At 51.4% G+C, this 27,590-nt stretch overlaps 10 protein-coding genes across 10 annotated transcripts; 4 read left to right on the forward strand and 6 right to left on the reverse strand.

The window, feature by feature from the left end:
* Positions 1–1,668: 1,668 nt before the first annotated feature.
* Positions 1,669–2,123, reverse strand: LRP88_04838 (uncharacterized protein; the record flags this gene model as incomplete). Its single annotated transcript, XM_083241404.1, has 2 exons — positions 1,669–1,699; positions 1,756–2,123. 2 exons carry the CDS (start codon positions 2,121–2,123, stop codon positions 1,669–1,671), a joined length of 399 nt encoding a protein of 132 aa, XP_083102552.1.
* A 1,577-nt stretch (positions 2,124–3,700) lies between these two features.
* Positions 3,701–4,829, forward strand: LRP88_04839 (uncharacterized protein; the record flags this gene model as incomplete). The annotated part of the gene is made up of 2 exons (XM_083241405.1): positions 3,701–4,034; positions 4,111–4,829. 2 exons carry the CDS (start codon positions 3,701–3,703, stop codon positions 4,827–4,829), a joined length of 1,053 nt encoding a protein of 350 aa, XP_083102553.1.
* A 2,838-nt stretch (positions 4,830–7,667) lies between these two features.
* On the forward strand, positions 7,668–8,700 carry LRP88_04840 (uncharacterized protein; the record flags this gene model as incomplete). The annotated part of the gene is made up of 2 exons (XM_083241406.1): positions 7,668–7,852; positions 7,905–8,700. 2 exons carry the CDS (start codon positions 7,668–7,670, stop codon positions 8,698–8,700), a joined length of 981 nt encoding a protein of 326 aa, XP_083102554.1.
* A 234-nt stretch (positions 8,701–8,934) lies between these two features.
* Positions 8,935–10,630, reverse strand: LRP88_04841 (uncharacterized protein; the record flags this gene model as incomplete). Its single annotated transcript, XM_083241407.1, has 5 exons — positions 8,935–9,149; positions 9,217–9,736; positions 9,792–9,942; positions 10,100–10,245; positions 10,307–10,630. 5 exons carry the CDS (start codon positions 10,628–10,630, stop codon positions 8,935–8,937), a joined length of 1,356 nt encoding a protein of 451 aa, XP_083102555.1.
* Positions 10,631–11,992: 1,362 nt separating this feature from the next.
* Positions 11,993–13,754, forward strand: LRP88_04842 (uncharacterized protein; the record flags this gene model as incomplete). Its single annotated transcript, XM_083241408.1, has 2 exons — positions 11,993–13,677; positions 13,727–13,754. 2 exons carry the CDS (start codon positions 11,993–11,995, stop codon positions 13,752–13,754), a joined length of 1,713 nt encoding a protein of 570 aa, XP_083102556.1.
* A 2,145-nt stretch (positions 13,755–15,899) lies between these two features.
* Positions 15,900–19,219, reverse strand: LRP88_04843 (uncharacterized protein; the record flags this gene model as incomplete). Its single annotated transcript, XM_083241409.1, has 11 exons — positions 15,900–15,971; positions 16,032–16,754; positions 16,807–16,999; positions 17,058–17,401; positions 17,451–17,505; positions 17,556–17,947; positions 17,997–18,289; positions 18,339–18,454; positions 18,507–18,619; positions 18,669–19,081; positions 19,144–19,219. The coding sequence occupies 11 exons, from the start codon at positions 19,217–19,219 to the stop codon at positions 15,900–15,902; spliced, it is 2,790 nt and encodes a 929-aa protein (XP_083102557.1).
* Positions 19,220–20,582: 1,363 nt separating this feature from the next.
* On the forward strand, positions 20,583–22,843 carry LRP88_04844 (uncharacterized protein; the record flags this gene model as incomplete). Its single annotated transcript, XM_083241410.1, has 5 exons — positions 20,583–20,632; positions 20,686–20,699; positions 20,751–20,842; positions 20,895–21,417; positions 21,468–22,843. 5 exons carry the CDS (start codon positions 20,583–20,585, stop codon positions 22,841–22,843), a joined length of 2,055 nt encoding a protein of 684 aa, XP_083102558.1.
* A 617-nt stretch (positions 22,844–23,460) lies between these two features.
* Positions 23,461–24,108, reverse strand: LRP88_04845 (uncharacterized protein; the record flags this gene model as incomplete). The annotated part of the gene is made up of 1 exon (XM_083241411.1): positions 23,461–24,108. One exon carries the CDS (start codon positions 24,106–24,108, stop codon positions 23,461–23,463), a length of 648 nt encoding a protein of 215 aa, XP_083102559.1.
* An 895-nt stretch (positions 24,109–25,003) lies between these two features.
* LRP88_04846 (uncharacterized protein) lies at positions 25,004–25,792 on the reverse strand (the record flags this gene model as incomplete). Its single annotated transcript, XM_083241412.1, has 1 exon — positions 25,004–25,792. The coding sequence occupies one exon, from the start codon at positions 25,790–25,792 to the stop codon at positions 25,004–25,006; it is 789 nt and encodes a 262-aa protein (XP_083102560.1).
* Positions 25,793–25,884: 92 nt separating this feature from the next.
* Positions 25,885–26,751, reverse strand: LRP88_04847 (uncharacterized protein; the record flags this gene model as incomplete). The annotated part of the gene is made up of 3 exons (XM_083241413.1): positions 25,885–26,104; positions 26,179–26,641; positions 26,700–26,751. The coding sequence occupies 3 exons, from the start codon at positions 26,749–26,751 to the stop codon at positions 25,885–25,887; spliced, it is 735 nt and encodes a 244-aa protein (XP_083102561.1).
* Positions 26,752–27,590: the final 839 nt, after the last annotated feature.

Below are 27,590 nucleotides of genomic sequence, written 5' to 3' on the forward strand. Positions count from 1 at the left end.
TACCAAAAACAGTAGATAAAAACCCGGAAATAATCATAAATGGAACAGCAGCAAAAAGAAAGAGAACCAAAACCAATAGCAGAGACACAGGACTCGACAAGACGGCGCATAAAGGCTTCCAGATTGGCCGGTAAATCAGAGTCACAAAGAGTGAGACAGGCCACCGTATCCATGTCCGCTCATCCTCAACAAACGGCACCTCTTCAGAATCGCGTTGAGCTTCAGCCGAGAATCCCGCTTCCTCTTGATCACAATTAGCGCTCCCTTCTCCTCTGCAGACAAAGGAATGAGACCGTACGCACCGGCATCGGGCCTCAGCCGTTGAGGACGACCGCCAACTGCCCTGGTGCTGCCCTTTGCTCTGAACATGGTGTCTGCATCGCTTTCCGAGACGGAAGATGATGGGGATCGACTGTGGATTGATGAGGAGATGGTTTCCGAGGCTGTGGGAGGATATGGAGGCGTGACCTCTCTCCGTTGGGGGAGAATCTGCCTTCTGGTCAGCCTAGATCTAGGGCGGCCACTCAACGTTGGCGTAAGACATGCCGGCCCGCCATATCATCCGGGGACATCAACATCTCATTGTCTCACCTTGCATTCCCACCAGTGCGGCAAACTGCAAGTTTGAAAGGTTAGAAATGGTCGAGCTTGGTTTTTATAGGAGGCGATGTGACCAATAATCTCCATTTCCTGTCGTGACGGCTCGAGCCGGTCTCTACCGTGTACAAGTCGACTTGCGCCATGGGAGTTTAAGGTTTCTTTATGCATACACCCAGAGGCAATTATTCCCCAAGGTGACAACGAAAATGGCAATGGAAATGTTGTGGTACCATCACCACCTTGCAAATGACACTTGTGCCTCTAGTCAGGCTCAGTTTTGAGGTAGTAAATCAAGTACGAATCAGGCATATAGGCAAAGACACAAACACGATCTAGGTATTGACAAGAGGTGGATTCTGAAATTACACTAATGATAACTATGTAAATAGGGGGTTGGACACATCAAGACGTAGCAAGATTACCCCAGACATGTCCAAAATACAATTCCGGGGCAAACAACTTTCCAAAAATACAAAGGATGTTCCGCAGCAATCTTCAAACGCAACATCGCTTGCAAAAACCACAAACTTAGGTCCAACATCCAATCAGCGTCTGTAGTAGTACTCAGGGGGCCGGCTGCCGCTTGTCGGCTGAGTGTATGAGGGTTGGCTTGGTGCTGATGATCGGGGGGCAAATGGGTTGGGGTATGCTCGATCTGACCGCGTTGACTGGGGATTGGAGGGCCTGATTGGCTGTCCGGTTTGAGAGCTGTAGGCTCTCGCTGACCCTCCTGATGGAGGGGGATAAGCCTGACTGGGCCTTGACGACTGAGAGGTGTAACCTCTACCAGATCCTCCTGCTGGAGGGTTATAGGCCTGACTGGGTCTTCCTGATTGAGAAGCATAACCTCTACCCGAACCACCTGCTTGGGAGTTGGTACTCTGGCTGGGAACCCTAGGGTGGCCCTGAGACCCGGAAGGAGGCATTCGATAGCGCATGTTTGCACTCCAATGGTCCGGAGCTGGCGAGTTTGCCGGCGGAGCACGGTTCTGCCTTCTCCTCGTGCGCAACTTCGTCGTCTCAGAGCAGTTGGCTCGTGTGAGAGCCGCACGTGTCGTAAAGACAGCCTTACTGGAGCGGCGGATCGGAAACGTAAATACTGGGAAGAAGGAGCCGTCAGAGGAGCGCGCACGCAAGAGATAAGAAGATGGAAACTTACCCTGGTTTGCGAATTCGTTCATATAGCCCAGTGAGACGGCATAGCCCGTGGCATCCCGGTCCCCGTTCTCGAAGAAATAGGCAGTGCCCGTCTGCCGAACATTCATAGGGTCATCGTTGAAGGACCAGAACTCAACAACACCACCAAAAAGAATATGTTCCCAGTACCGACCCGCTTCACCAGCTTCCGAATCACCGTATCGGAGCAAGCTGACCTCTGGGGGGGTGAGTGGGTTAGGGTCTCCAGTGATGAATCCAGTCAGGAGATGAACAATCTCATGAGCAATGCTGAGGCCCATCTGAAACTTGAACCGGATGTAGCTGTCACCGGCCATCTGTGGCAACTGTTGATGTGCGTACACCATATTGTCTATGAGGGCGCTGCTGAGAGAGATCCTTCCTCCAAGACCAGCATCATAGTCCCGCATATGTCCCCCCAGTCCAGCCTCTGCGCCTCAGCCTCACCGCCGACTTCATCGTGTATAAATATGGCAGGGAAGTTGAAGCGCATGGAAGTAAGAAACCTGTTTATCCAGGCGGGCATGTCTTTTAGTGATCCCTTGTAAATGTCACGACGAGGTGGTTGTTCGCTCCGGCCCTCTTCGATGATGGCCCTAGCAACTCTGGCTAGGCTTTGCCTTCCCTCGGGAGTTTCCAGGATAGACAGCCCCATGTGGACCGAAGCTTCGATGATTTTGTATCTGGTCGAGGTGGAGGGGAGGGGCTCTACCCAGTCGAACCAGCGACCAGGGCGAATTTGAAGGTCCAAGACTATGCTCTGGGACATGTTGGATATGACAGATCGACTTTCTGAGTTGCAAGTATTGGTGAAAAATGGGGGAAATTCTCGGGAAGAAACTGAAACAGGGCCTAGATTGTTTCTAAAGATTTGTTAACAGAGCTTGTACCGTGCCGCATGCTGTCCGTCACAGGCATACCTTGGTTGAAGAGGAGCGATTTGTGGGAATCTGCCAGCAGATCGAACTTGGGAGGTTTGCACCAAGGCAAGCGGGAAAGAGGAGGTTGTGAAGCTTGGATAGGAATAGAAGAATGCAAGTAGAAGAAAACGGCTGTTGGAGTGATCTGAGCTGTGTTGGAATCTTGGCCCGGTTTCATAGAGGACTTGGCCATGTCTTATACTTGCCCGCTTCGCCGTTCTCCTGGACCAAAACCCTTCTGAAGTCGACATGAACCAAAGCCAACGTGAGTAACAAGGATTGAATCCCTATTCTAAGCCTCAGCGGCACCAGAATCATCTTAGATGGTGCCCTACTCTTGAAAGCGGAGCAGTGAGACCGTCAACCAGGCCCGGCGCATGAGATGATAACCTGAGCCCGAAACAGATCAGAACCAACAGACCGTATTCACATCTTCGCAACACTCCAGTAACTTGTCTTCTCAAAAAGGGAAACCGAAATGAAATGTCCTTGCGCCATCCTCAGGAAAAGAATCACCGTCTTGTTGGTTGCAACCGCCCGGAGTCTGCTCGACGTGTATGGGGCCCATCAACGGGCCAAGCTTGGGCCTGGACCCGGACGACCGAATTTGAGCAGACCAATTCGCCTCATGGATCCATGTTCTAGCATGAACCATGTCGCTTTTCAAACATGAAGGGAAAGTATGGTGGCCTGGTTTACCTGGCACCCTGGTTGTTAGACGGAAGCCCACGCGCTTACATCGCGGCGGGTCTTTGAGCTACCTGATCTCATTGGTCCGGGCCCCACCCCCGCTTTTGTCGGCGCTTGCGGCATCACACGTGCATGGTGCATGGCGATGGTCCTTAGGTAGGCTGCCGCAGCGCTAAGTGCGCTAATTTTAGCGCTCTGGACTGGGGAGACGCGCACCGTCTTCTTCCTGCTGCGATCCAGCTTGACGCACCGCCCACATAATCTCCCAATCTCAGAGACGGCAACTTCGCTTCAGATTTTGGATTGCAGAAGCCATGTCTTTAGAGCCCTCAGAAACCTCATCGGCTGGGGCTCAATCCCCCTCGATCACGGATGACAGTCAGATCAGGAGCCTTTCCATCGATATCCTCGATGGCGACCATTATGATCTCTTCACCCGTGCCATCACCAGGATTCTCTCCACAGAGATTGCCGAGTTGACATATGCACAAGTAATCGATGGTCTGCCCCTGACCCAGGTCATATACGAGTCGAGGGGCGGAAAACTGCCCAAAGGCCATCCTCTCCACAGCGCTCACCAGGAGCTATGTCCAGGCATGCTGGACAAGACGCGGCAGTTCCGTGAGGAATTTGAACCTGAAATTCTAAGTATCGACTCTAGGGTTAGCTGAAAACTCCCGCGTGTTGTGTTCCTGTCAGGCGAGCTGACTTTTGTGCTTGACAGCTGCTCTTCGCGTACCAAGCTGCCGCTCCGGGGTCAAGAGCATTCAATATCGACTCATTGAGTTGATGGCTGTTGCGGTTCACCAAATTGCAGTGATTCTATTCAATCTCGGCACGAGTCTGCACAAAGACGACGGCATCACGGAGTGGGCGCCGCCAAAGTCCAACAGGCTGTACTGGGACCACAGCCCAGACGGGCCACTCCCCACCCTCTTCAAGCACCCATGGTACGTTGACTACGATCAGTATCTCAATGGGGCTGCGGATATGGCAGGTTACTGGGCCGAGTCCCGCATCTTTGGGGGCGTTGTCGTGTTTGATCGGCGCAGACAGTCACCAGAGTTTGACCCATATGCTGTCTACTTGCACCCGAACCGAACAAATGTCACATACCGGATTTTTGAGCTTCTTCCTGAGCAGAAGCAAGCCTTGATCGAATTTTTGACTGCTGACGCTGCCCCGCCGGAGAGCCCCCTCCCGATCTTGGGCCACGACATGAACCGCAACCGCGTGGATCCGGAAGAGCCCATAGAGGAGACGGGTATCTACAGGGACCTGTGGGAACGCAAAGAGTTACCTTTGGATGCACCTGATGCCGCTAGGATGAGGGGTGTGTGGGATGTGCTCGATTTTCCAACACAGGCTGATAAAGCCGCCTCTCAGAGACAAGCGATTGAACGGAGAGATAGGTATCTTCTTGGTGATGACAGCGACGTATAGTAGAGCGCCTCTGCAATGCATTATGGTTAGAACATCGAACATTGGGAATCGATCTGCTATCCCAACCCTCGTTCTGATACACTCTTGTTGAGGGATGAGATCGAGAACCCCTCCAAGCTTCATTTCGGTCTCGGCCCGAGTTCAAACAGTTCGGGGCCATCTTCAATCACCTGGCGGGTTGTGAGTAATCTGATTAGAGGCGCCACTAGGGTTGATGACCTGCTGCATGCCATTTAATGTTTATCGAAAGGTAAAATTCAAGGCATGTGTTTGGCTTAGAGTTTCACCATGTTTCTTCAACAAGCTCTTCAGTTGCATATATGACTGTGCTTGTGGCCAAATACAAGCTCCAGGAGTCATACTTGAGAATTCCATCTTGCCCCGAATCATTTTATCTATCTACGCTTTCCACAAACCACTCTTTCACACTTCTATCACTTACCGCCCAATTTCACAACACGAGCTATGAATGAAGTAGTGCGCTTGGCCCACTTAAGGACGAGATTCTTGCTCAAATGCTTCAGGCCTCATACATGCGGTATATGCCATGGGGTGTTTCGGCGTTCGCTCGACAAGGTATGGTAATTGGGCGGGTATCTTACTTATTTTTGTACAGTCTCTTGTGAGAACTACCCGGTTGGCCCCTGGAAAATGGAAGTGATGGACACCGAGAGTGTACCGACAACCATGAAAGGATGCTATCTATATGATTATGAATCCTCTTGTGTCAAGGTACACGAGCGCCTGCTACGGGTTTATATCCGCTCTCAAATCCCCAAGGAAAGCAAAGAAAGGGTCAAGCTTCGTTGGAAAAGCCGTGAGCTCGTTCATGGTTGGAGAAGATAACCCGGACGCTCGTATTCCCGATCCTTGGGGGTTTTCCCCCGATTTCCTGGCTGTGGTGTGCAACAAGCTTAACCTCCCTGGTCTGGCGAGACTTCCCATATAGCTCTTGGTCATCATTCAAAAATACTCAAGCGAAGCGCCGCTGCGGTGTTTTGCGAGAGTGGTAGCCCTAAGGACGGAGATGTCCTCGATGCCACAGGGAACCAAGATAAGCTGGTTTAAACTGTCTGATATTGGGTCCTGGACTCGAGGAGATGTGGCCCCAAAGCTTCAAAAAGAACGCAGCAACTACACCCGGGTCACCTTGGATCACCATGGCATCAGCAGGGTGGAGGCTCTCGATGACTACCCGGAACCGCTGAGCGAAAAGCGAAGCGGCTCCACAAAGTTTATCATCGCTGAACGAGAGAGAATGGAAGGCCTTAAGGTTGAGATCTACTTCCAGGTAATGTACAGGTTGGGAGAAGAACTGTAACGCCGAGCTAATGACGGACAGGACGGTCTCGCATGGCTCGCAACTAAGACGTATGCACGGTTCGCAATGTGGGACACTCCAACACCCCCAAAAGCTCTTCACCTTCTTGAGCGTTCGAATTTCTTTGAACTCGAGTCGTGCGCCATGTCTCAACCTGCAATCAAGTATCCGTCGCATCCAAAGACCATTGACCTTGCGACCTGCACTGGCCTGACAATTTTTAGATAAAAGCTACTCCCGGGGGGCTTCACTGGCTATCCATGCCCATACTCGAACATCCCCAGGCCTTTTGGGAAAGCCTCCGCCTGATGCTATGGCAGTTTACGTGCCGCTGCCACCTGGTGAGGAGATTCTATCAATGTCTATCCTGAGTGGCGACTACAGAGGCGCAGATTGGTTTAGTTTTATGGTGAGTTGGTGCATGAGTCTTGAAGTTATGAAGTTTCTAAATGTATAATAGTTCGAGACAAAACTGGCTGGGATTTTCCATGTTGGGCCTCAACAGAGTCTCCCGTGCGAGAAGCACAGCAAGGCGCCCAAAGCGCTCATTTACGACCAAGAGGCATTGACCCATGGGCCTAGGATTTCTATTTACCCCATCAGTAAAGGATCGCTACCTCATATCTTCCATCGGCTGGGCCAGAACGGCCTAAACCGTTATATGGGCATGTTATGGTCATGGGCCCCCTTGAAGAACATGGCCCGCGTTGATGTATATCACGACGAAGGTGATCTCCTAGGGATGCGCATTTACTATGAGAATGGAGCGCAGAGGACGGTCGGAGAGTGTTGTGTTGGTTTTCAGTCATACAGGAGCTGGTCGAAGCCGTCAGCTCTGTACTGGAGCCGACCGGGCACTGGCTACTGGATCCGGGTGGTATTTGATGACGATCCTGCGAGAGGAGACTCGGAAAATGAGTGGAACCGGGCTGATTTATTTGGAGAGGTGCATTTATGTGTGTCTAGGTATCGCCAATATTTCGAGGTACTGCCAGCTGGAAGTTGGCACGGAGTGTGATGGGGGAAAAGGCAGGAGCCTTCCTGGATACTCTAATGCAGTTAGTCATTGGATTCTACTCTCTTCAGAGTGCCTTTCTTATCAATCTTATCGAAATATGACTGGGACAGGTGCGCTGTATGCGGTCGAGGAGTGCTACCAAGGTCGTCACCTCTCGGCAGTGCTCATAAGTGACGGGCACTTGCTAGCAGTTTTCTCCGCCTTTCACCACTGCATGGCATTTGTACCTCCATCTGAGCAGATAAAAACCATTCTGAGTTAAAGATGGTGCCGATTCTGTTGTTGCTCAAGAAACGGCAGGTGCGATTTGTACGACTTGACCTCGAGCTGAAGCGGGGTGCAGAGACACGCTGCGCCGATTACCTAAGGGGAGACGACAACTTTGCTGCTTCACCTTTCCGCCTCTTCACCTCATCTGCTTTTTCCTCCAGCGTTTCCATCCTTTAGCCCTGGGCAAACCTCTTCTCTCCTCCTCTGCTCCGTCCACCACTTTCTCACCATGGGCCAGGACTGGAAGCTGATCAACATCGACAAGAAGCGCCAGCTTCGCCACATCGGCCAGCCCAAGCTTTTGGAGATCCTCAAGAGCACCTCAGGCGAACAGCTGGTTGGACTTCTGGCTAACCCCTCGTGGCTGAGATTCCAGATCCCCACCGAGAAAGCCATCCCCGCGAAGAAGAGAAAGTGCGTTTGGCCCTTTCCCCCGTTGACCACAATACTGACCTCAGTACGCAAGCCACGACTCGCCTCTCGTCAATCTCCCTCAAAATGTCATCGACTTGATCGTTGCCCTCCTCTACGAATGCCGACACGATGCCGACCTCATCTGCCTTTCCGTCACCTGCAGCTACTTCTTCCGACTTATCGCCCACCTGATTCAGGCAGCCATCTCGGAGGACATCGGGCTGTGGGCTGGCGACCGACTCATTCTCATCAGCGAAAGGGCTGTCGGCTACCCTCCCGAGATTGCGACCGTCTTGGAGAGGTTCCAGTGGGACAGCGATGGAACCAACCCGCTATATGGAATGGGCGAACAGGCCGTGGCCGAGGGTCACCACTCGACCTTGGCATCCCTCGTCAAGGAACAGCCATTCGAGGTATGGGGCAGAGCACTCGACAATGTGCGTGAGCGACTGGACCAGAAGCAAGAGGTTTCGTTGCCGTTTAAGCGTTTGATGAAACTCCTGATGCACAACCCCCACTTCCCAAGCAGCCACCGACCAGCCGTGCTCCGCAACCTCACGACCAAGCAGTTCATCAGCGACGATGCTCTCGCCCGGTCCAACTTTTCCTACAGCCTAGGAGAGGTGCTGCTGTGCTACATTACCTGGGGCGAGGAGGCTGCCCAAGACGAACGGGTGAGGCTGCCCATGAAGGGGGAGTGGGCCGGTCATCGGTTCGACATCACTACGAGGGAGAAGGTGAGCGGGTGGGAGGACGTGAGCCAGCAGGTCATCAAGAGAATGATGATGGCGACGAGAGAGGAGAGGAAGACTGGCAGACGGGTGGACGGGAAGATTTGGGGAATCTAGATGTCACAGGTCAGCTCCACGTTGTTCTTCAGAGAGGGAACTCCATTGGAGAGATACAGAGTAGAGTTTCTCTGCCATGTTTTCGGCCATGCCACGATTGTAAAATAACCTCAGCAAGCTAGCGTCTTTTTATTCGTCGTACACGAAAGCAATTCGCAATGTCAAAAGCGAAGCTACTGAATTACAGGAACAAAAAATGAACATGCCCATCAGCCCCCTCCTCTGACCCCAACATTAACCCAACTTGGCGAGAAACGCATCGAGGCACCGGCCCTGTGTCTCCGGGGTCTCGTCATGAAAATTGACGCCCAAGGAGTACAGAACCGTCTGGCGCTCGGTCGCGGTCATGATCTCTGGCGGCATCTTGAGCACCCGAACGCAGAACTTGGCTGCCAAGGCGCCCTGGGTGACCCTTAGATCGTTGATCTTTCTGTCGGTTCTCTTGTTGACTATAGAGACGAGGTGTTAGTAAACGATGCGGGTGACGCGGATACAGGTTGAATGAAAATATCTTACAGAATCTGAGTGAGTGATATTCGACAAAGTTGATCAGCACAACCAAGAACGAGAAGAGCACCATGCCGAGACTGTTCTTCCAGTAGATCGTGTACTGATACCTTTGATCCCAATAAGCATACTTGTCCATCGCCCAATTCCAATTGAGCTCGTCGAATTGTTTACGCCTGTTCCAGAAGTAAACGCAGGCGATCAACGACACGAAAGGGGATGCGATGCAGATGATGCGGCTAGGCGTTCTGAAGAACCGCTTTAGGTACAGTTCCCGCTCCTTTCTGTAGAATGGGACAATCTGAAAAGCGATGGCCATCTGAGCGATGCTGAAATAAAGGTCTTGGTTTCCAATGGCTGTCTCAGTGAGCATGTGTTTGCGAAAACTGTCATCAGACTCACCACCTGGCTCAAACAGCTTCTTGCAGTCCAGCTCAAGAGCGGTTTCAAGCTCTTGATAGCACTTGAAAGCGGCAGATGATCTGTCGTAGGATGTCTGCCTTCGGCTTTTGGAGACTACCTTAACAACCTATCGCGCAGGGTTAGCCGACTTTGGACATCATAGACGACGGAGATGTTACTACCCCTGCTGTTACAGCCTTCCTGGAGAGCCATGTCCCGAGCGCGAGCCACTCATCCTGCAAGTCACGTCCTTGGACAGCCATGATAGCAAGATCTCCGATGCGCTTGTAAGCAAGTTTGCGAGTGTATTCATCCACGTTGGAAATATGATGGCTAACGGTTACCTATGTTAGCATGAGCGGCCTTTGAATGGCATAGCACTTGCATAATTCCGGCCACAACATCGGGGTCTACGACCAAGGCCTGAAGAAGTCGAGAATGTGTGTACTTGGTAATGGAATAGCGATTAATGGATTCGCCGAGAGGAAACATGGTTAGAAACTGCGCTTCTTTTCCAGTCTCATCGAAGAAGTCCCGGATGATGGGTGGCAGAGTTTGATGGAAGAACACTCGCAAGAGCTCCTCGGGGGCTGTGTCATGGCCGCCCCGGAACACGGGCTGGTATTTGAAATCAACCTAAAAAGCAAGAAGAATGAGCAACAATGTCAAAGTAACTCTGCGGTTACCGCATGCTCACCACAGCGGGCACAAACTCATCTCTGCGGTTCATCCCAGCAGAGGCAGAGTTTGTTGGTTGGATGAGCCAGCCCGGAAGATCGACTTTGGACAAGGTCTCGGTCAGAGAGCGGGTGAATTTCAAGTTTCTGCCTGCCTTGGAAAAGTGCCAAACATGCAGTCGGATGAGAGGCGGGACCCTGTGAGCAGGCATCCCGGCTTGTGGAGGCGACGACGACGATGACTCGGCAGGCACAGGGGAGGCACTCTGAACCGCCTCCGCAGCTTGTCGAGAGGTCGACGAGGACGCGGTAGGCACCTTGACAGACATTTCTATGAAAGACATTTCGATAAACGGTGGAGGGGAGTTTGGGTGTGTCGGATGTCAAAGAGTCGGACAACAGCGCATATTTAGAGAGCTCAGATAAATGCCTGGGCCAACATAAATGGCACAGCCAAGAATGAAAGGGAAAGCCATCTGCAGGCCTGTCGGAAGAACCAAAGACAGACGGGGATGGACCAAGTAAGGGAGCAGGCAAGTGTCTCGCAGAACAAAGAAACCGAAGGGGTGGTTGTTCAGCTTGGGCTTTAGTGTGTTGGCCTTTGCGGCTTGACCATGCCGCCACAAGGATGGAGAGACAAAGATGAAAAAGCACGTGACGAGCATGGATTGGCAGAACAAAGGACTTAAATGCAAGCAACGGGCTGGATCGACGAGTCGAGAACTAACAATAGATACAGCGCCAGGAGTTGGCTGGAGTTGTAGGAAAGGTGCGGTGTCACCCGGTACAAGGTGCAAGGTCACTTTTATGATGGCTTGTGCTTTGACTTGACGGGCGGGCGCCTGAGGGAGGTTTTCGAGCTTTACGGTGTGTAAAGAGTAAAGAGGTGAGCATTTGGTGTTTTCAAGTTAACTGCTTTAGCTGCACCACTTGACAAAGACCTCGGATTGACGAGATCAATTGTTTGCAACTAGGCTGCTTTATTTAATCTTCAGAGACTGCCAAGCACGCCCAAAAAGTCTAGGTGCCCTGGCGAATAGATTTTAGTTATTACGGAATATGCTAGGTATAGCCTGAAGGATAGTAATATTATACTCAATGTCGTAACTGACTCTCCTCTTAATGAATAGGATAAGATAGAGATTATATGAGCTTCGGCCCTTGGCCGAAACCTGCGAAAGTCCGCAGAAGCCACCTGACTTTAGCTGTTATATCACTGCATTAGGTGATGCCCACATTTTCCACAAAACAAGGCTCTTTTAACTACCGTTTTTCATGCTTCAAGGGGACCGCAGGCGCTCTGTACGACACAGAGAGAAGAACCGAGGCCAGCCATCATCCGCATTCGCACGTTGTCGTCACGCTGATCACCGATTGCAGCCAACCAGCAACTCTGTTTCAAGCCATCCTCACGAGGCGAAATGCGTGGCTGTCACAAGTCATAGAGCGCCAGGGTTGACAACTCATCCTGCGTACGCCCTTAGCCGCAGCCTGCCGCGATGAAGCGCCACATTGGGCTGAGTTGAGCTGTGAACCAGGGGGCATAGCCCCTTAGGCATGCGTTGCGGCCCTCGGTTTCTGCCTAGCTAATATGAGAAGCAGGCGATCTAAAAAGACATTTCCACTTATGCCAACAGCTCCTCTCTCGCCGACTTATTTCTTCCCGATTCCTCCTGCGGTCAACAGGATAGTATCTATACGTCACCATGGATATTGCAGGGCTTACGGTCGGGGCGGTGGCCCTCATTGGCACCTTCAAAGATTGCATCGACCTCTACTCAATGATTTCGGCGGCGAGGTCTCTCGGCAAGGACGCAGCATTGCTGGAAACGAAGCTCGATGTCGAGAAAATGCTCTTTTTCCAGTGGGCAGACCGTATTGGCTTGGTAAAGCCAAAGGAATGGGACAAACGTTTGGATGACGAAGCTCTAAACGAAACAGTCGCTGGGGTCCTGTCAAGCATCAAGACTTTGCTAGGGGAAGGCAAGGCTCTGCAAACCCGATACGGACTTGAACGTCGCGACCTAAGCATCAACAAGACCTCGTTCACTGGTGTCGACTTACCTAAAGCTAGCACACTGCGGATGGAGCGATTTCTTCGAAATTTCGAAAAACTCAATTTGAGTAGAAGTACTCCAGATGGAGGCACGGAAACCAAAAGCTTCAAAGTGAAAGACAGGTGGTGCTGGGTTGTGCGCGACAAAGACAAGTTTGAACAGTTGATCCAGGAGCTCTTTTACTTTAACTCACGGCTTGACACCCTGGTCCCGGACAACAACAATGCCAGGTCGACTTTAACGTTGACTGAAGAAGATCTCACCGACATAAGGAGCATCCCACGCCTCAAGTTGATTTTGAAGGCGGCCCCAGGCATACCGTATGTCCTCGAGGCAGTCAAACGAGCGATTCGGGCTGCAAACCAGGATCGGGTTCTCCAGCGACTGTGGTTTAGACGAATCGACGATCGAAGGGAAACCGTGAGCGGCGCTCATGCAGGGACGTTGTCCTGGGCCTTAGATCCTCCCAATCAAGCCCTGGAATGGGACGATCTCTGCGACTGGCTGCGGGAAGAAAACTCGGGCATATACTGGCTGGCTGGCAAAGCGGGTAGTGGCAAGTCGACGCTGATGAAATACCTCCTTGGCCACTCACGAACGCAAGAGCTATTGAAGGAATGGGCCGCTGCCTCGGGCCTCACTGTTATTGACTTTTTCTTTTATCACCTGGGGGTGCCCGAGCAGAAATCCCAAGAGGGGCTGTTCCGCGGACTTCTGTATCAAGTCTTCACTCAACACCGTGACTTGATTGAGGCCTCGATGCCCAATATGTGGCAGGAAGCCCTTGCGACAGAGAACGACCCGAAGGGTGAGATCTCGATGCCATCTGCACGCGAAATGCAGGCAAGGCTTTTGAACTGTGCCAAGGGTCAATCTTGGAAACTGTTTTTGTTCATCGATGGGCTCGACGAGTATGATGGCAGATCCATGGATGCCGCAGCCTTTATTGAAGAGCTAGGGAAGCTGGACGGCGTGAAAATCCTCGTATCTAGCCGATTTCTGCCAGAATTCGTCGCAGCGTTCCAAGGGAAACCCAAGATGAAGCTCCAGGACCTCACGAGACGAGACATCGAGACCTATGTCAACGACACCATCACACACGATCCATACATGGTCAACTTGGCGATGGAAGATCCAAGCGGTCCAAAGGAGCTTGTCTGGGACTTGGTTTCAAAGTCATCTGGCGTGTTTCTCTGGGTTGTTCTCGCCTGTCGGCCAGTACTGGAAGGTTTTGCAGCATTCGACAATATCTCAGATCTCAAGGCTCGTGTCCACGAACTCCCACCAGAACTTGAAGACCTTTTCAGGCACATGCTCCACGGGATCGATCCTAGGTACAAAAAACAGAGCGTAAGACTATTGCGTCTCGTATTCGACAACCAGACGACGGAGGAAGTTTGCTCTATCCTGACGCTTGGGCTTGCTCTAAGTGAGGGACGGGGCTTTCGATCTGGCTGGGACGAACCCAGTACGTTGGACTTATCTATCGATCAGAAAAGGGTGAAATGCGAAATGATGGAAGGGCGCTTGCGAAGCCGTTGTTATGGTCTTGTTGAGATTCGGCGAGCAACATCGGACACTCGGCTGAAGACGGCATGTTTCTGTGATACCAACATGAAGCACGACCTTTTTCTAGACTCGAGTGTCGTCTTCATGCATCGCGCTGTATACGAGTTCCTTAGCATACCAGATGTGTGGGACTCGGAATGGATGCAAACCGATGACGGTGCATTCACCTCGCACGCAATTCTATCGACACTTTGGATCGAAGTCGCGGGCATGGGGCAGCAAAACAACATGGCCCACAAGAACATCTGCGCCAACAACGCGGTACTTCATTTCTACTATTCTGAGATGAACGGGGACTCACCATCCATTGTGGCAGCGAATCTTTCTAGACTCCAGGCCATTTTTCGAGGAGGCTGCTATGGTCCATTTTGGGACGAAGCGAGACAAGGGGCGTTACACCAGGCCCGTTGTCATCATTTCAACCACGACCTCTCTATCGGGCTCGCTCTTGCTGCCGAAATGGGCATGACGAGGTTTTTGAAGTTTGCTATTGAGCAGCCGAAGGATCTAGACGACTGTATACGCCATACGCAAGAAACCTGGCAGGTAGATTGCTTAGATGCCTCACAGCCGGAAGATCGAAAGGGGACGACGGGCTCTGGGTGCCAGCCGGTATACCAGGTAAACCAAAACAAGTTTGGCCTGTCATAGTCACGGATCACAGGCTTACCATTGCTATACCATGCGACCAGCAGACCGCTGCTTCAACATTTGAAGAGAATGAAATTTCAGAGCATGTGTTCCGGCATCAGAGGGTCGGAAACAGTCCGGTACCTGTTAGGGGCTGGATGCAGCCCGAACGAACAATTCATCCAACCCAATGGAACTCAGACGACAAGCCCTTGGCTCTGTTGGCTGCGCTACATTAGAGATAGTTCGTGGCAACACGACGAAATCGATCCTGAAGCATCACGCGACGCCGCCCAAATCACGCTGGAACTTCTTGCTGCTGATGCCAACCTTGAATTATCCCACACTGAGCCTTCCTCTCAACCAGAGAACGTGGTTTCGGACATAGCGAGACAGTCCTTGAGCAGAGGTCCAAGCCAGCTCCGGGCTTGGGCGCAGTCGGACCGCCTGTGGACTGAGGTCAGAGACGAGATCTACCGGAAATCGGTAAAAGAGCACAGCCCACTGTCACCTCCTACCATGGCCGCGACGGGCAGACAGCGAAGGACCACCAGCCAGAGATCTGATGAGGAAATGTTGTGGGCGTGTCCCTTCCTCAAATTCGACCCACTCCAGTATCGACACTGCGAAAGAGTTCGCCTTACACCTTTCTCTCGCTTGTTACAGCACCTGAAGCGTGGGCATGAAGCTGAATACCAGCTTGTTAAGAAGGCGGTCGAATTGAAGAGGATACGAGTCGAAGGATGGTATGCTATCTGGAACATCCTGCACCCAGACAGCCCTCAGCCTAGCTCACCCAGACAGCCCGGGCTTCTGGAACAGATGCTAGAAATTGTGCGCGAAGTGCATCGCTTCTACCGTGCCGTTGGCGATGGCTCCTTGGCGCAGTTACTGACCCGCCAATCCACCAGCGGTAACCTCACCATCCAAGATATGGAGGAGGCTATCAAGACGCTGCTCTTTGATGGAGAACGGATTAGGGCCATTGTCAAACTGATGGCTTCCAGAGGGCTCGTAAGCGACGATCATCCCTTTCATAGCGGCAATGGTTCCTTAGCGCCTTTAATGCCAGTAGCCCAACTGAAGGCTTGGAGAAAGCCTGGGCCCAAGGACTCGAGCAGGATACATTCATCCCCTAGTATCTGAGCAGCAGTTATTCACGGGAGCGGATTTTCAACTGGAATAGCAGATTGTTGTGAACATTCAAGGCACTGAAATCCAATGTTGTAAAGAGCGGTGGCCTAAATTTACTCCTTATGATATTCTTATGATGCTACGCTTTAACCGTCATTGCAACACTATCTAGTAACCCAAACTCAAACAAACGGCATTCACAGGCTTCTTCCAGCATCTCGACTCAAGCTCGTACAGCGCTAGCCACTGTAGAAGCAACCTGATTCGAACCGGTCGGCGCAATCGGACCAAGGACCTAGGAGGAAGAGTCTATGTTAGCCTGACATCATCAATCGTTAGCTTGGGGACGACATACCGCTTGTCTGAGGCCTAGTGCAACGTTTGTAGCATCCTGCTGGCTCAGTAATTTCTGGTGGTTGACTTGAGCTGCCGTTTCCTGCTGACGCTTGATGTTCTCGATCCAATTCGCCGTTGCGACGCTGACGTCGAACTTGAGAGCATCTTGTATGATGCCCAGGAGTAGATAATCATTCACATCGCCTTGGCCCTGGTTCGACACCAAATCCAAGCGGAAAGTGCAATCCTGAAGCGCAAAAGTCTGGCTATCCTGCTTGAGTGTTTTTTTTGCGTAGACGGTGTTGACAGGACCGAGTTGAGCTGGCTGATCGCTATCTTGGAAATTCTCACTCATCAGGAGGGCGTTTGGCAGTGTCGTCTGCTGATCGGGTTGGCTGGTAAGGGGCTCGAATCGCGGCCATGGTAGCTTCATGTACAGCGTAACGTCCTCCATGCCTTCAGGCGGGCTGGTACGACGACGCCCAAAAACGTCGTCGGTAAAGTCCCTGTAGCCAGATGTCTGGTCGCTGAAACGCCAGGCGAGGCGGACTTGGTCGCCTTCCATGATGTTGATCTTGTCTCCGGGTGCTGCGCCCTTCTTGAGGATGCGCCAAATTTGGATTCCGTCGTCGTCGGACATGCCGGGGAGGAAGACACCTTGTTGGTTGCGGAAGATCATGAGGGATGAGGTGGGAGTTGACGGAAGAGACGTCTTCAAGTTTTCGGTCTTGCCACTTGCTTCCTTCAACAGTCATTATTAGTGTTGTCGGATGACCAGATGTTGATAGACTTACAGTGTGAGTCAAGACACTCTCAGACTGCAGGGTTTCAGATCGCAGAATGACTCGAGATTCGTGGCACAAAGCCTCATCGTAAGGCGCGACAATGCTCCAAACCGTGCTGGCGAACTGCTCATTGTATGCTGTGCCAAAATCTGCTTCGCCCACCTTGTTTGTAGCATACCCATAGATCGCAGGGGCCCGGTAACTGGGAGGACAAGTCAGTGTTTAACTCGGAAGGGCAGGATACGGGGCTCAGTTCATACCTTCTTGGCGAGAAGAGCGGCTCTAGCTCCTTTCCTAGGACATGCGGGTTGCCCCAGAAGTTTTGGTCGATGGCCATGGCTCTAGGTGTGGTGTACCACATTGGTCTATGTCCAAGATAGTACTGCGGAGGGGCCCAGGTGTCGTTCTGGGCGCTGTCCTTGAGGTAAGACAGGGACAACCCGTTGTTGGGTGATGTAAGTCGGAGGCGGATCTTCTTGTCAAGAGAGTCCGAGAACTCCAGATATTTGCTCAAAACCGGCACAGCTCCAGCAAAGATTGCCTTGACGTCTTGGAGGCCGTCCATACTGGCGATGGCGTCGACCATCAAGGTCAGAGAGTCTCTCTAGTGCATCATGTTAGTACATGGCTGATCGTGGATAAGAGTTGCTTACCTCGATGACACGCCAGTTCTTGTGGTTGCCGACAGTCGGGGCCCATGCAGTAGGGCTGTGGCCATGGTTAGCATCAATCCTAACATGTCTGCTCAGTCAACCTACTTGGTCGCGAGAAGGGTATCGCCGCCTGTAGCCTCAAAGAAATGCTGCTCCTCCTGCCTCTTGTCCGTCGTAGATGAAGAGCTTGCACTCCCGGACTCATTCGTGTGCTTGACGGTCGAGCTGACCCACGGAGTGGTCACAGCAACTCCCACAGATATTTTCATGGACTGCTTCTGTTCCTGCTCCGAGGTCTTTGTCGTCTCCTCCATGATCTTCTTTGTCTGGAGGCGTCCGCCCATAGTGACACGGCGGCAGAATAGATAACCAAAATCGCTCTGGAGTTGACGTAGGTCCTTGATGTTCTTTGTCTTCCTGACCTTTTCGATGGCAGCCTTAAGTTCAGGTGTTGCTTCCAAAGTGGCAGCATGCAGATACACATCCGCTCTCGGGCACTGTATCAGTTAGAAGTGTGATTGCAGAGTAAAGGATAGAGGTACATACCAAGAACTTGGCGATCATTGTCTTGCTGTAAGTGTTGATAGACGTGGCTGTTGAGGTCGACTTCGACGAAGCATAACCAGCGCTGACGGATCCTCCAAAGCCACCAAAACCTCCCGTGACGGAGCCTTCGGTAGATTGGGCGCTGAAGTCATTCTCGGCCATGCTCTCCTCGAACTCGTGAGCGCTGACCAAGACGTCGATGCGGGAGCTATCGTTGACACTGAACGAAGGCCGCAGCTTTGATCCCGTCTCCGCAGTATTTCCCTCACCCGGCTGTGTTTTCAGCTGGAAAGCTACGGGTCTGTCAGTCTGGGATATTTAATATCGACTGGGCCAACTTACCAGGTCTTGGAGCACGAGTGATGCGGTTCTTCGTACGGTCGATGCACCATCCATACATGGCGCCGCAGTTTTCCAGCACGTGCTCCCATTCTTCTGCACTCAACTGACCAGCATGTCTGATTGGGATGCGTTAATAATACTGCTGAAGAGGGAACTGGGAAAACTTACTTGTCCCCCTCAACAATTCCGGATCCCATGGTGACATCCTCCGCCTGCGACTTTCTCTCCGTTGACTCAAACTTCTTGGCGGTTTTCGACGAGTCAACAAGGTCCTTGACGCCCTGAATTGGTTAGTTGTTCGTTTTGTTTCAATGTGAATGCGAGACTTACCAGATCTTTTGCCTTGTCAATCTCCGCTTCCTTAGCCAGAGCCGCTGCCTTTTCAGCTGCCGTTGGCTCCTTTTCTTTTTCGCCCGCTGGTTTGTTCTCTTCGGCGGGCTTCTCTTTCTCCTCCTCCTCCTCTGGCTCTGGCTCCGGCTCTTCCACGTCACCAGCAGGTTTGGGAACTGGGGTAGACGCAGCTTTGCCTCCAGAAGTGGGCTGCTCCTTGTCGCCAGTGGGCTTCACTGCAGGGGTAGAAACAACCTTGGGTCCAGTCGGTCCAGTTCCCTGAGAGGTAAATGCCTGTGTAGACCCGGTTCCCTGGGAAGTAGATCCCGGCGTGCGTTCCGTTGTTTGGGTAGTGGATGGCTGTGTAGATTCTGCTCCCTGAGATGTAGACGGCTGTGTCGATTTTGTGCCCTCTAGTCAGGTCACACGAGGATTAGTTATCTTACTCTAGTCTCATATTCAGCTGGACACTCACGTGGCAACGGAGAACCGGGAAGGTCATCTGGATCCCGCTTCGTAATGAGCGGGTTGTTGTCGAGTTTGGGAGCCATACTAAAAGATGAAGGATGTGGTGTTAGGTGACAGCGATGTGAGGACGGCGGGTTGGTTTAGAGAAGGGGGTTGATAGCAGGCTCATATATCCCCCACCCCAAATTCCAGACCAACTGGTATTTGTGTCTTCAGCGATGTCCGACAAACCGACGTCTTCAAAGCTGATGGCGACAGGGTTCGCAATTCCGCTTCAAAGGTGAGTGCCGCTGTGGCGCATGGCGCCGATCTAGTGCTGTGGGCTGCCAATGGTTCAGGATAGTCCGAGACACGGAACGGCCAGCCAGCCACACCGGCCGTCTAGTCTCTTGATCCTGTCGAGAACGTCAATGTTTATTAACGACAAGCTTATCATTATGGTTGTATAGACGGAGAAACGAAACCTAATCCTACATGACGTGGCAATATTCTTGGCAATATCGTCTCTCCAACTTTCAGCTCTAAGTCTAGATGGTCCATGTGCAAGCCACTCATGCAGCCAGGGTCATGTGTGTTTACATTCGGCGCAAAAGGGTCCACGATGTTTCACGCAAACAGCCGTAATCATTCAAGACGTACGATGTCCAATCTTTGAGGGGTTTCAATACGGTCAAGCCGGTAGTTCATGGCAGCGGATAACTTCTCTCAAATTGCATGTCAGCCAAGCGCCTGAGAATGCCGCATCCCCACCACGAAAGCCAAACTTCTTGCACGCTTTAGATAGAAACCACAAGCGTTATTGTATCCCTAAGACTACCCTGTGCTTGTTGGAACACAAAATAAAAGATCCGGGCTATGGTTATGGTGGCTGAGTGTGGGGAAGCAAGGATAGATCTCGCTAGTTCCGCTTCCGCAGATACGAGGTGCTGGGGTCAACAAGCTAAACATTTTGCCATTAACTAGCTCGCCGGGATTCGAGATTCTCACCGTAAACATCTCGGCAAGTAGCCAGTAACAATTAGGCTGGGCAGGGCCCAGGCCGGCCTCCTTGAGGCTGGGATGCTCAAAAGCAACCATCCAAGCAGCCCGGCGACTGCATCCATGCATAATTGCAGTTCCAGACTCCCATTCTCTATATTCAATTCGAATCTAGGCAGGGTATTTCAGACTATCATCCGAAATGTAAACACTGTTCAGCTAATATTCTAGGCGCCACGTTTCAACTCAGCTCGCCCCTATGCAGCGGGATGGTTCTAGGCTCTTCGGCTATGCGGAATGAACATCTTGCTTTCCATCGTATTCGAGCTTACATGTGTAAATAGCTATTCGAGATATAAGCTGAACCATGCCGCCCGAGCTTTGAGTATTCCCTCATGACATGAAGCATTTCTTCCCTCTACCACTCAACAACATCAGCTCAACCTCTCGTTTGCCACAGATTTCACCATGAGCATGATACTAGCGCCCTACAATGATGCCATGCGCATCGGGCAAGGGTATGTCGTATGTTGCGTCAAAGCGAGACTCTAATTACTGACATAGTTTATAGCTTCAATTCTTACAGTAGGTCCAGTATTTAGAAGCCCTTGAGAATAGTCTAACCCAGGTTTGCAGCGCATGAACTTTGCATCGATGGAGCCGTTCTGGTCAAGTCGTCCGACCAAGGCGAACAGAACCAAACAAAGACCATCGAGAGTCCCGCTCAGGTATGTATCCCGAAAAAGCAGCAAAGTGAGGATCTAACATTGTTCGCTGCAGATTGTGTCTTACTCGGCCAGAGTTGTCGAGAAACTCAGTGATGTAGTCGAAGGCATGAACGTCTCATACTGTTCATCCATCAAAAAAGGCACTGTAGCAGTCAGTGGATCAAGCTCAACCATTGATGAGACTACCTTCAAGACGGCCGACCTCAACATTGTCGTCACCGTCAAGGTCACAAACCAGACCACTGTCATCAAGGAGAATGCGGAGTTCCAACACATCGATGGCATCGAGCCTGGATCCACACTCTTCAACGAGTCTTATGGTGACTCATACATCTCGGGCTTCATCAAGGGTGGAGAGTTTACTGGCATCATTTCTCTGAAGGTACTTGACAGGAGCCGGGTTGAGTCGACGGTCAAGGCCATCAAGTCCGTCCTTGATGCCAAGGATAAGGCAGCCGAAGGGCTTACTCTGAACACTTATGGCTCCGACTCTTCAACCGAGCTTTCTACGGCTTTGAAGAACACGGAAAGCCATGTCAGTGTCGCATGGATGGGTGGCGGCCAGGTTAAGGATGGTAAGTACGCAACTACATCATTAGAATTTCCAGACGCTAACAATCAACAGAGACCACGCTTTGGGACGTCAGCTCTGTCTTTGCAGCCGCCGCTGCATTCCCCAAGAGAGTTTCGGAATGCCCACAGCGCACTTGGGCCATCTTGACAAAGTACAAGTCTAACAGATCCTTCGTCGAGTGGTCGCACAACAAGATGTTCAAGGCCCTGGAGTACGACCAGGTCAGCAGCTACACTGCCGAGTTGTTTGACAGCTACATGGACTACAAGATGCTTCTGAAGGATCTTCAAAACATCATTGACGACCGGGACGGTTTTGAACCTCGCATGGGTGTTAAGGACGCGCTCGATACGTCGATGGAGACCCTGCTTAGCGTCCGGTCTGCCTTGCGAGAGGAACAATCGAAGATCATCACGGCCATCAATGTCCTCAGCCGAGATCCCAGCGTCCTCAGGCGCCAGAGCAGCTGGGCAGCATTGCATCGCTCTGACAAGGTCACCGCCATCATCCAGCGAGCCTTGGGCAAATTGGCAGGTTCAGAGGCCACCGAGGTGGCCGTCCATGTGGCGTCAGCTTCCGATTCCGACGGGGTCGTCGAATTGGATGACGAGGAACCTGTTTCGAAGAAGGACTTTAACTTTGCCACCCTCCTTCCTGCAGAGGTCTGGAAAGATGTCATGCCTGTGGCCAAACCCAACTACGCCCCAATCGCCACGGCACCTTCTGTCGGCATGCAGGCCCAACTTGGATTGAGCGGGTTTATTCCAGCAGCGCCATCCGATGACGCGAATTGGGTTTCTAGTAAGATTCAAGTCACTCAGAGTTACGAGGAAATGAGGAAGGAGCTTGAAAAACAGCGGGCCGAGGTCGATAAGCTGCGAGCGGAATGTGATGCCAAGATTGCCGAAGCGATGAGCAAAGCCCAACAAGCGGAGGCTAGCCGTGATAGCTTGAACCAAACCCTCACAAGTCAGCTGAAGACGAAGGAGAGGCAGGCTGCAGAGGCTGAGAATAGGAGGGTTGTGATTGAGCAGGAGCTCAACAACGTCAGGGGACAACTCCAAACCCGCACGGCTGAACGGGACGACAACGCCAGGGACAGAGACAACGTCAAGATGAGGCTAGAATCCACAACGAACGAGCTGAACGTCGCAAGGAGTCAGCTCATCCCCGGAGAGCGCGACCAACTGCACATCTTCCACGTTCAATGGGGCCAATCCTTGCCTGCCCAGCTGGGAGGCGTCATCGACAAGTGCTACAGTTACCACTCGCAGAATAGGCCTATCCCGATCACTGTTGAGTTCTTCAACAATCAGGATAGTCTTCGAGGCACGACGAAGTTGGCGATTTTCGTTTACAGGAAGAACAAGTCGGGCCCGATCAAGGTCAAGGGGGCCATGGAGTACAGCACACTTGTTTTCGACTAAGTATCTGTCTTGTTTCCACTTTGCCCTGAACCTGTTTCATTTTTGATCCTGTTGAGAAATAATTACGCCTTTGCGTACCAGTCACTGACGTTAATTCTCCTTCCTGCTTGTAATTACGAATAAATAAACATTTCCAAACGTTGGTAGTTGGGTTGCCCTTTAGGCTTCTTTCCTTTGCAATATTGTGATCCTTTATCGCCACCAAGACCTTTCCCTTCAACATTATGATCTCATTAGACCCCCTATGCCTCTTTCTGCAACTTGATTCTCTTTGTATCCGTCTCTGTCTCTCGTGCCAGCCAATTCACCCTTCTCACCTCTATTTATTGATATCCCCGAAAGGCACGGTCAAAACTCGAGCGACACGGCCCATCCTACTCTTCTTCTTCTTTGGCTCCCAGTAAAAACCAACGCCCTCTGGCAACTTGTCCACATACCGTCCCGAGAAATGGTGATAGAAGATGACCTTTCCATCCCAGGGTTTCTCTCTTATCCAAGCATTAAGAGGAAGCGTGTTCTTACCAGCCACAATGTGACGATGTTCATCGTTCAAACTCATCAAGACCAGAGAAAACACAGCCAAGGGGGGCCGTCAGCGTGTATATGCCAGTTTCTTTCTATGGAATTGCCACCCACCCGACTGCATACTCTTCAATATTTCGACTTTTTACGCGAACAATGACGACTTCCTTGTCAGTGAGAATGAAGCCGTATCGCATCTTGCCGATGGCAGCGTATGTGGCAAGCTGCCGGAGAGTGTAAATAGCATCTGGCTTCTTTAGACGTAGATCCTCCGAGGTAAATGTATTGGACAACCGAGAGCAGCTGACGACGAGATTCGTATCATCCATGGCATAAAAGACGCCCCAGATCCCGTCAATTTGGGTATGGGGCGCCTTATAGTCACACAAAACATCGTGCTTGGAGCAAACGGGACTCTGCTTGAGCTTGGGGATGGCATACTGAAGGGGGCATTTAAGAAGATGATGTAGAGTCTCAATGCCATGCTGCTTGAGCGCATCGAGGGTTCGGATGACGAATAGAGGACGTGCATCAGACACTGGGAATTCTGGGCATGGAAGGTCGAAAATGTGACCATAGGCGTTTATGAGTTCGGCTAAGTTAAAGCCTTGCCAGTACATGACGTCGTTGGGATCAACCATCATCCATGTTCTCACAGGCCTCGGGTTAATGGGTGCGTTAACATCGAGCACGAAAGCGGGAACTTGGTCCGCCAAGGCCTCTTGGATTGTTTGCGGTGGCATCTTGATAGAAAAGTGTGTCCGGCCCGATCAGGGTAAGGATGGGAAATGGTGAGTATGGGGATAGGATTTTGGAATGATGAATCAATAAGTGGTTACACACCTTTATATCATAGTAAATGATCAGAGTGTTGCGCTCTGCCTCTAGGCTCTTCTGCACACTTGTGTCATCTGACGAACAAAAGCCTGTGGACATAAAGAGTGAGCTAAAGTAAGTAAATAACGACAAAGGACATGACAGACAAGGTAATTGACGAATTGTTCTACCGTGAATAACTGTGTAGTAACACAGAACAAGAGCATTTCTAATGGAACTGCAAATTTATGAATACGTTCTGATACTTGACGACGTCTCCAAATAGGTCACCAGGCACAGTAGCAAGGAATATGGTTATCAGCACGTGACGGCATTGAAATTCGAGCGCGTGAAACGGCGTGGCCTTTGTTCTAGTATGATGTTCCGCTTATCGAAAGTTTACCAAACGACATGTCATATAGTTGGTGTTGTTAACAAAGAAACGGTCAGAGGCCCATAGACATCATGTGAAGGGGCGACGTGAAGGTGGTAGCGCAGTCATTTCCTGCAATTGGTTGCAAAAGGACGCTCAAAGTGTTGGAACATTCTTTGTCGTCATCGCCAATGACAACCCCAAAGGAGGCTATCGTCCACAACAGCAAACGATACAGTCATGACTAAGTTATTACATACATTCATCATGTCAATTTTTATCGCGAGGGGAGTCAACGATAATCTCCTGCCATGGCATTTGTCTACCATCGAGCACCTCAAGCAAAACATCTTACTAGCCTTCTAACACAAGCAAGCGACTGCCCTTCAGTGTCATGTTGGAGAACCAAACCATCCCATATGATTCCGGAATATCAAAGACTCTCACGCTCAGAAGAATTGCTCTCCGGCCCAAGCACTATCCATCGGAAACAAGACCGCAATCCTCGTATTCTGCCCAATATGCGATAACCCCTCTGGACGTCCCTTGAGCAAGATGCCCCTACGAAGCAGACTCCCACTAGCATCGATAGGTTTCTCAAACACAAAAGCCTGCGAAGATGCAAGCTTGGTCAAGGTTTGATGCTGCAGGTGGAGCAGGCCGATCATCTGGGGGATCGTCGCGATCAGCCCTTCGCCTGAGCTATACTCGGTAGTCTGCTCGGGCACCCGCAGAGCTTGGCGCCATCCGCCTCCGCTGCTGGACCATAGTGTCGCTTGGTTCGAGACCTTGATGATCTGCGGCGGAGGCATCTCGCCATTGTCAAAGCACTTGACCTTGCTCTTGGTTCGTCCCACGACGTAGCGGTTCGGCTTGATTTCGTCTTGGAGGATGTCGCAGATCTTTCGCGGGACGTCAGATATCATGGCAATGCGGTCTAGAGTGGTGATCTTGTGGTCTGGGGATAGCTTGGCTTGGAAGAGGGCGATGGCACTGACGTAGTCGTCGCTGTAAGTGACGACTGTGAGGTACTCGCTGTCGCCGCCCATATACTTATCCAATTCAAGAAGTTCGTTCTCCAAGGAAAGCAGCCGCTCTTGCTCTTCCTCAGAGAGCTCTTCAAGCTTGTCCTCCTTCTTGCCTGGAGTCGTGGGACGCTCCTTGTCAGAACCGTCACCAACGCTAGGCGTGAGACTCTGCTCTTCCGCCCTTCGGAGCTTCGCCACATGCCAAGCCATTCATACGTTGTGAATGGCTTCTTCAAAAGGCTCGGTAGGCCCGTGGATGTGAAACCACCTCCATTACCCATGGCCGAGAGATTGCCACCGAGCTAGACATGCTCGAGAAAATCGTCCAGAGCCTTTTTGGTCTCGGCCACGAATTTCCCCTGTGGCTTCAGTTTGAACTCTTCGGCGGGATCATTCCAGCCAGGGAAAACAACAGTGTGCGGCGAGGAGTGAGGATCATCGGACCATTCAGGCTCGTCCACGGTAGTCGAGACATCGACAGTTTCTTCGAACAAAGGCTTCTTTAGGTAGAGCTCAAAGCGACTAGGTGCCATCGGTTGCTGCTTTGGAGGTTGGACATCAACGACACCATCACCAAGCCCTTTGGACCCTTCAACTCCCTTCTCAGTGCTGGTGTTGCCAGATTTGCGCATGTTCCGAGGAATATCGGCACACGATTTTCCAATGGCAGCGAGAAGACGGCATGGGCAAAGGAAACAACTGAGGCACGGATTTGTGCCCACGCTGTGTGTCTCACGGCATCATCTTGTTCAGCCAGAGCTAGCGCATATTCCCATGAGTCAGGGTCGTGAGTGTTTCTCTTCTGGTAGTACTCTGCGGCATGGCCGTTGGACACCTCGGCCTCGGAGATGCCGTGTTCACGGTTCGCGGGAACTCCGGGCTGTGCTCCAGCATTGAGCCATGGGTCATCCTCGTCAGACGAGTCGTCTTCGTCTTGGTCGGGTTCTGGGTCGGAGGTAGATTCCTGGAGGTTGAGAAGGGCAGTCGCTTTGCCAGGGGTTGTCTCAGTGTCATCGAGCAGGCGTTTGACGGCATTGATCTTCTCGTCGCTGGCGTCTCCTTATTGGGAAGAAGCCTTCGGTGGAGACTCCATGTTGACTGACGGTGAACGGAGGACCAGTCAAGAAAAGACAGAGAGGCGCGGGGATTCGCACTTTTGTCTCGACCATGGTTGTTGCGAGAACAGATCGAGACGTCCCTTCTACGGCATTGGCGTCAAGCCTGAAAGTCTCTTTGGACATAGCTTCACTCGTGATAAACTTTATCTGTATCAACACAGATAGTCTGGAGTCTAGACTATCTTGTGAACCTTGTTAGTCATCATGATCGACAATCTCGACCCATCTTCTCCATCGTCCTCTTCCTGATCTTCTTGTCCCCATGCCCACTGCCCACCGCCCACTCACTGTGCACTCACTGCCCATTGCAATTCATCACAAGCATTGTCCATTCTTCAGGGCCTTATCAAAGCTAACTAACCTTGACTGAACTTTTATCTTATCAGAAGAAGTCACATGGCATCGGTTTCATTACATCATGGGCCCGATTTCAATTAATTTAACTTTCGCTCAAAATCTTGACTCAGCCTCACCCCAGATTCCTTGAGCCTCACAGTCTTGGCATGCACCAGGTAGGCAAGGTCGTGTTTATCCATCGTACTAGGGTTCTAGAACGCGCATGAACATGATTCTAGACGTGCTCACTTCATTTGATGGCTTTTTCCCAATCATTCTTGACTAGTGGTATGATTCTCCTGACAAATTTTTTCAACACATGATCGACACAGATAATGACCTGACACTTGGCCGAAGTGTTGGCGGCGAATTGACAGCTGCTGGCAATCTGACAAGCCAAGATGAAACAGAATTTGAACATCTTTTCCATTTTTGGGAATGCAATAGCGATCAGAAATGACTCGCCTACAGAATGCCCCTGAGTCCAACGGAACTACCCATGTTTGGGGGGCAATGTCATGCACCCTTGTCGAGCCAAGCTTCTCTCGGCATTC

Source organism: Fusarium phalaenopsidis (assembly GCF_050370095.1).
Source record: "Fusarium phalaenopsidis strain FUZ10S chromosome Unknown contig_32292, whole genome shotgun sequence".
NCBI lineage: Eukaryota > Fungi > Ascomycota > Sordariomycetes > Hypocreales > Nectriaceae > Fusarium > Fusarium phalaenopsidis.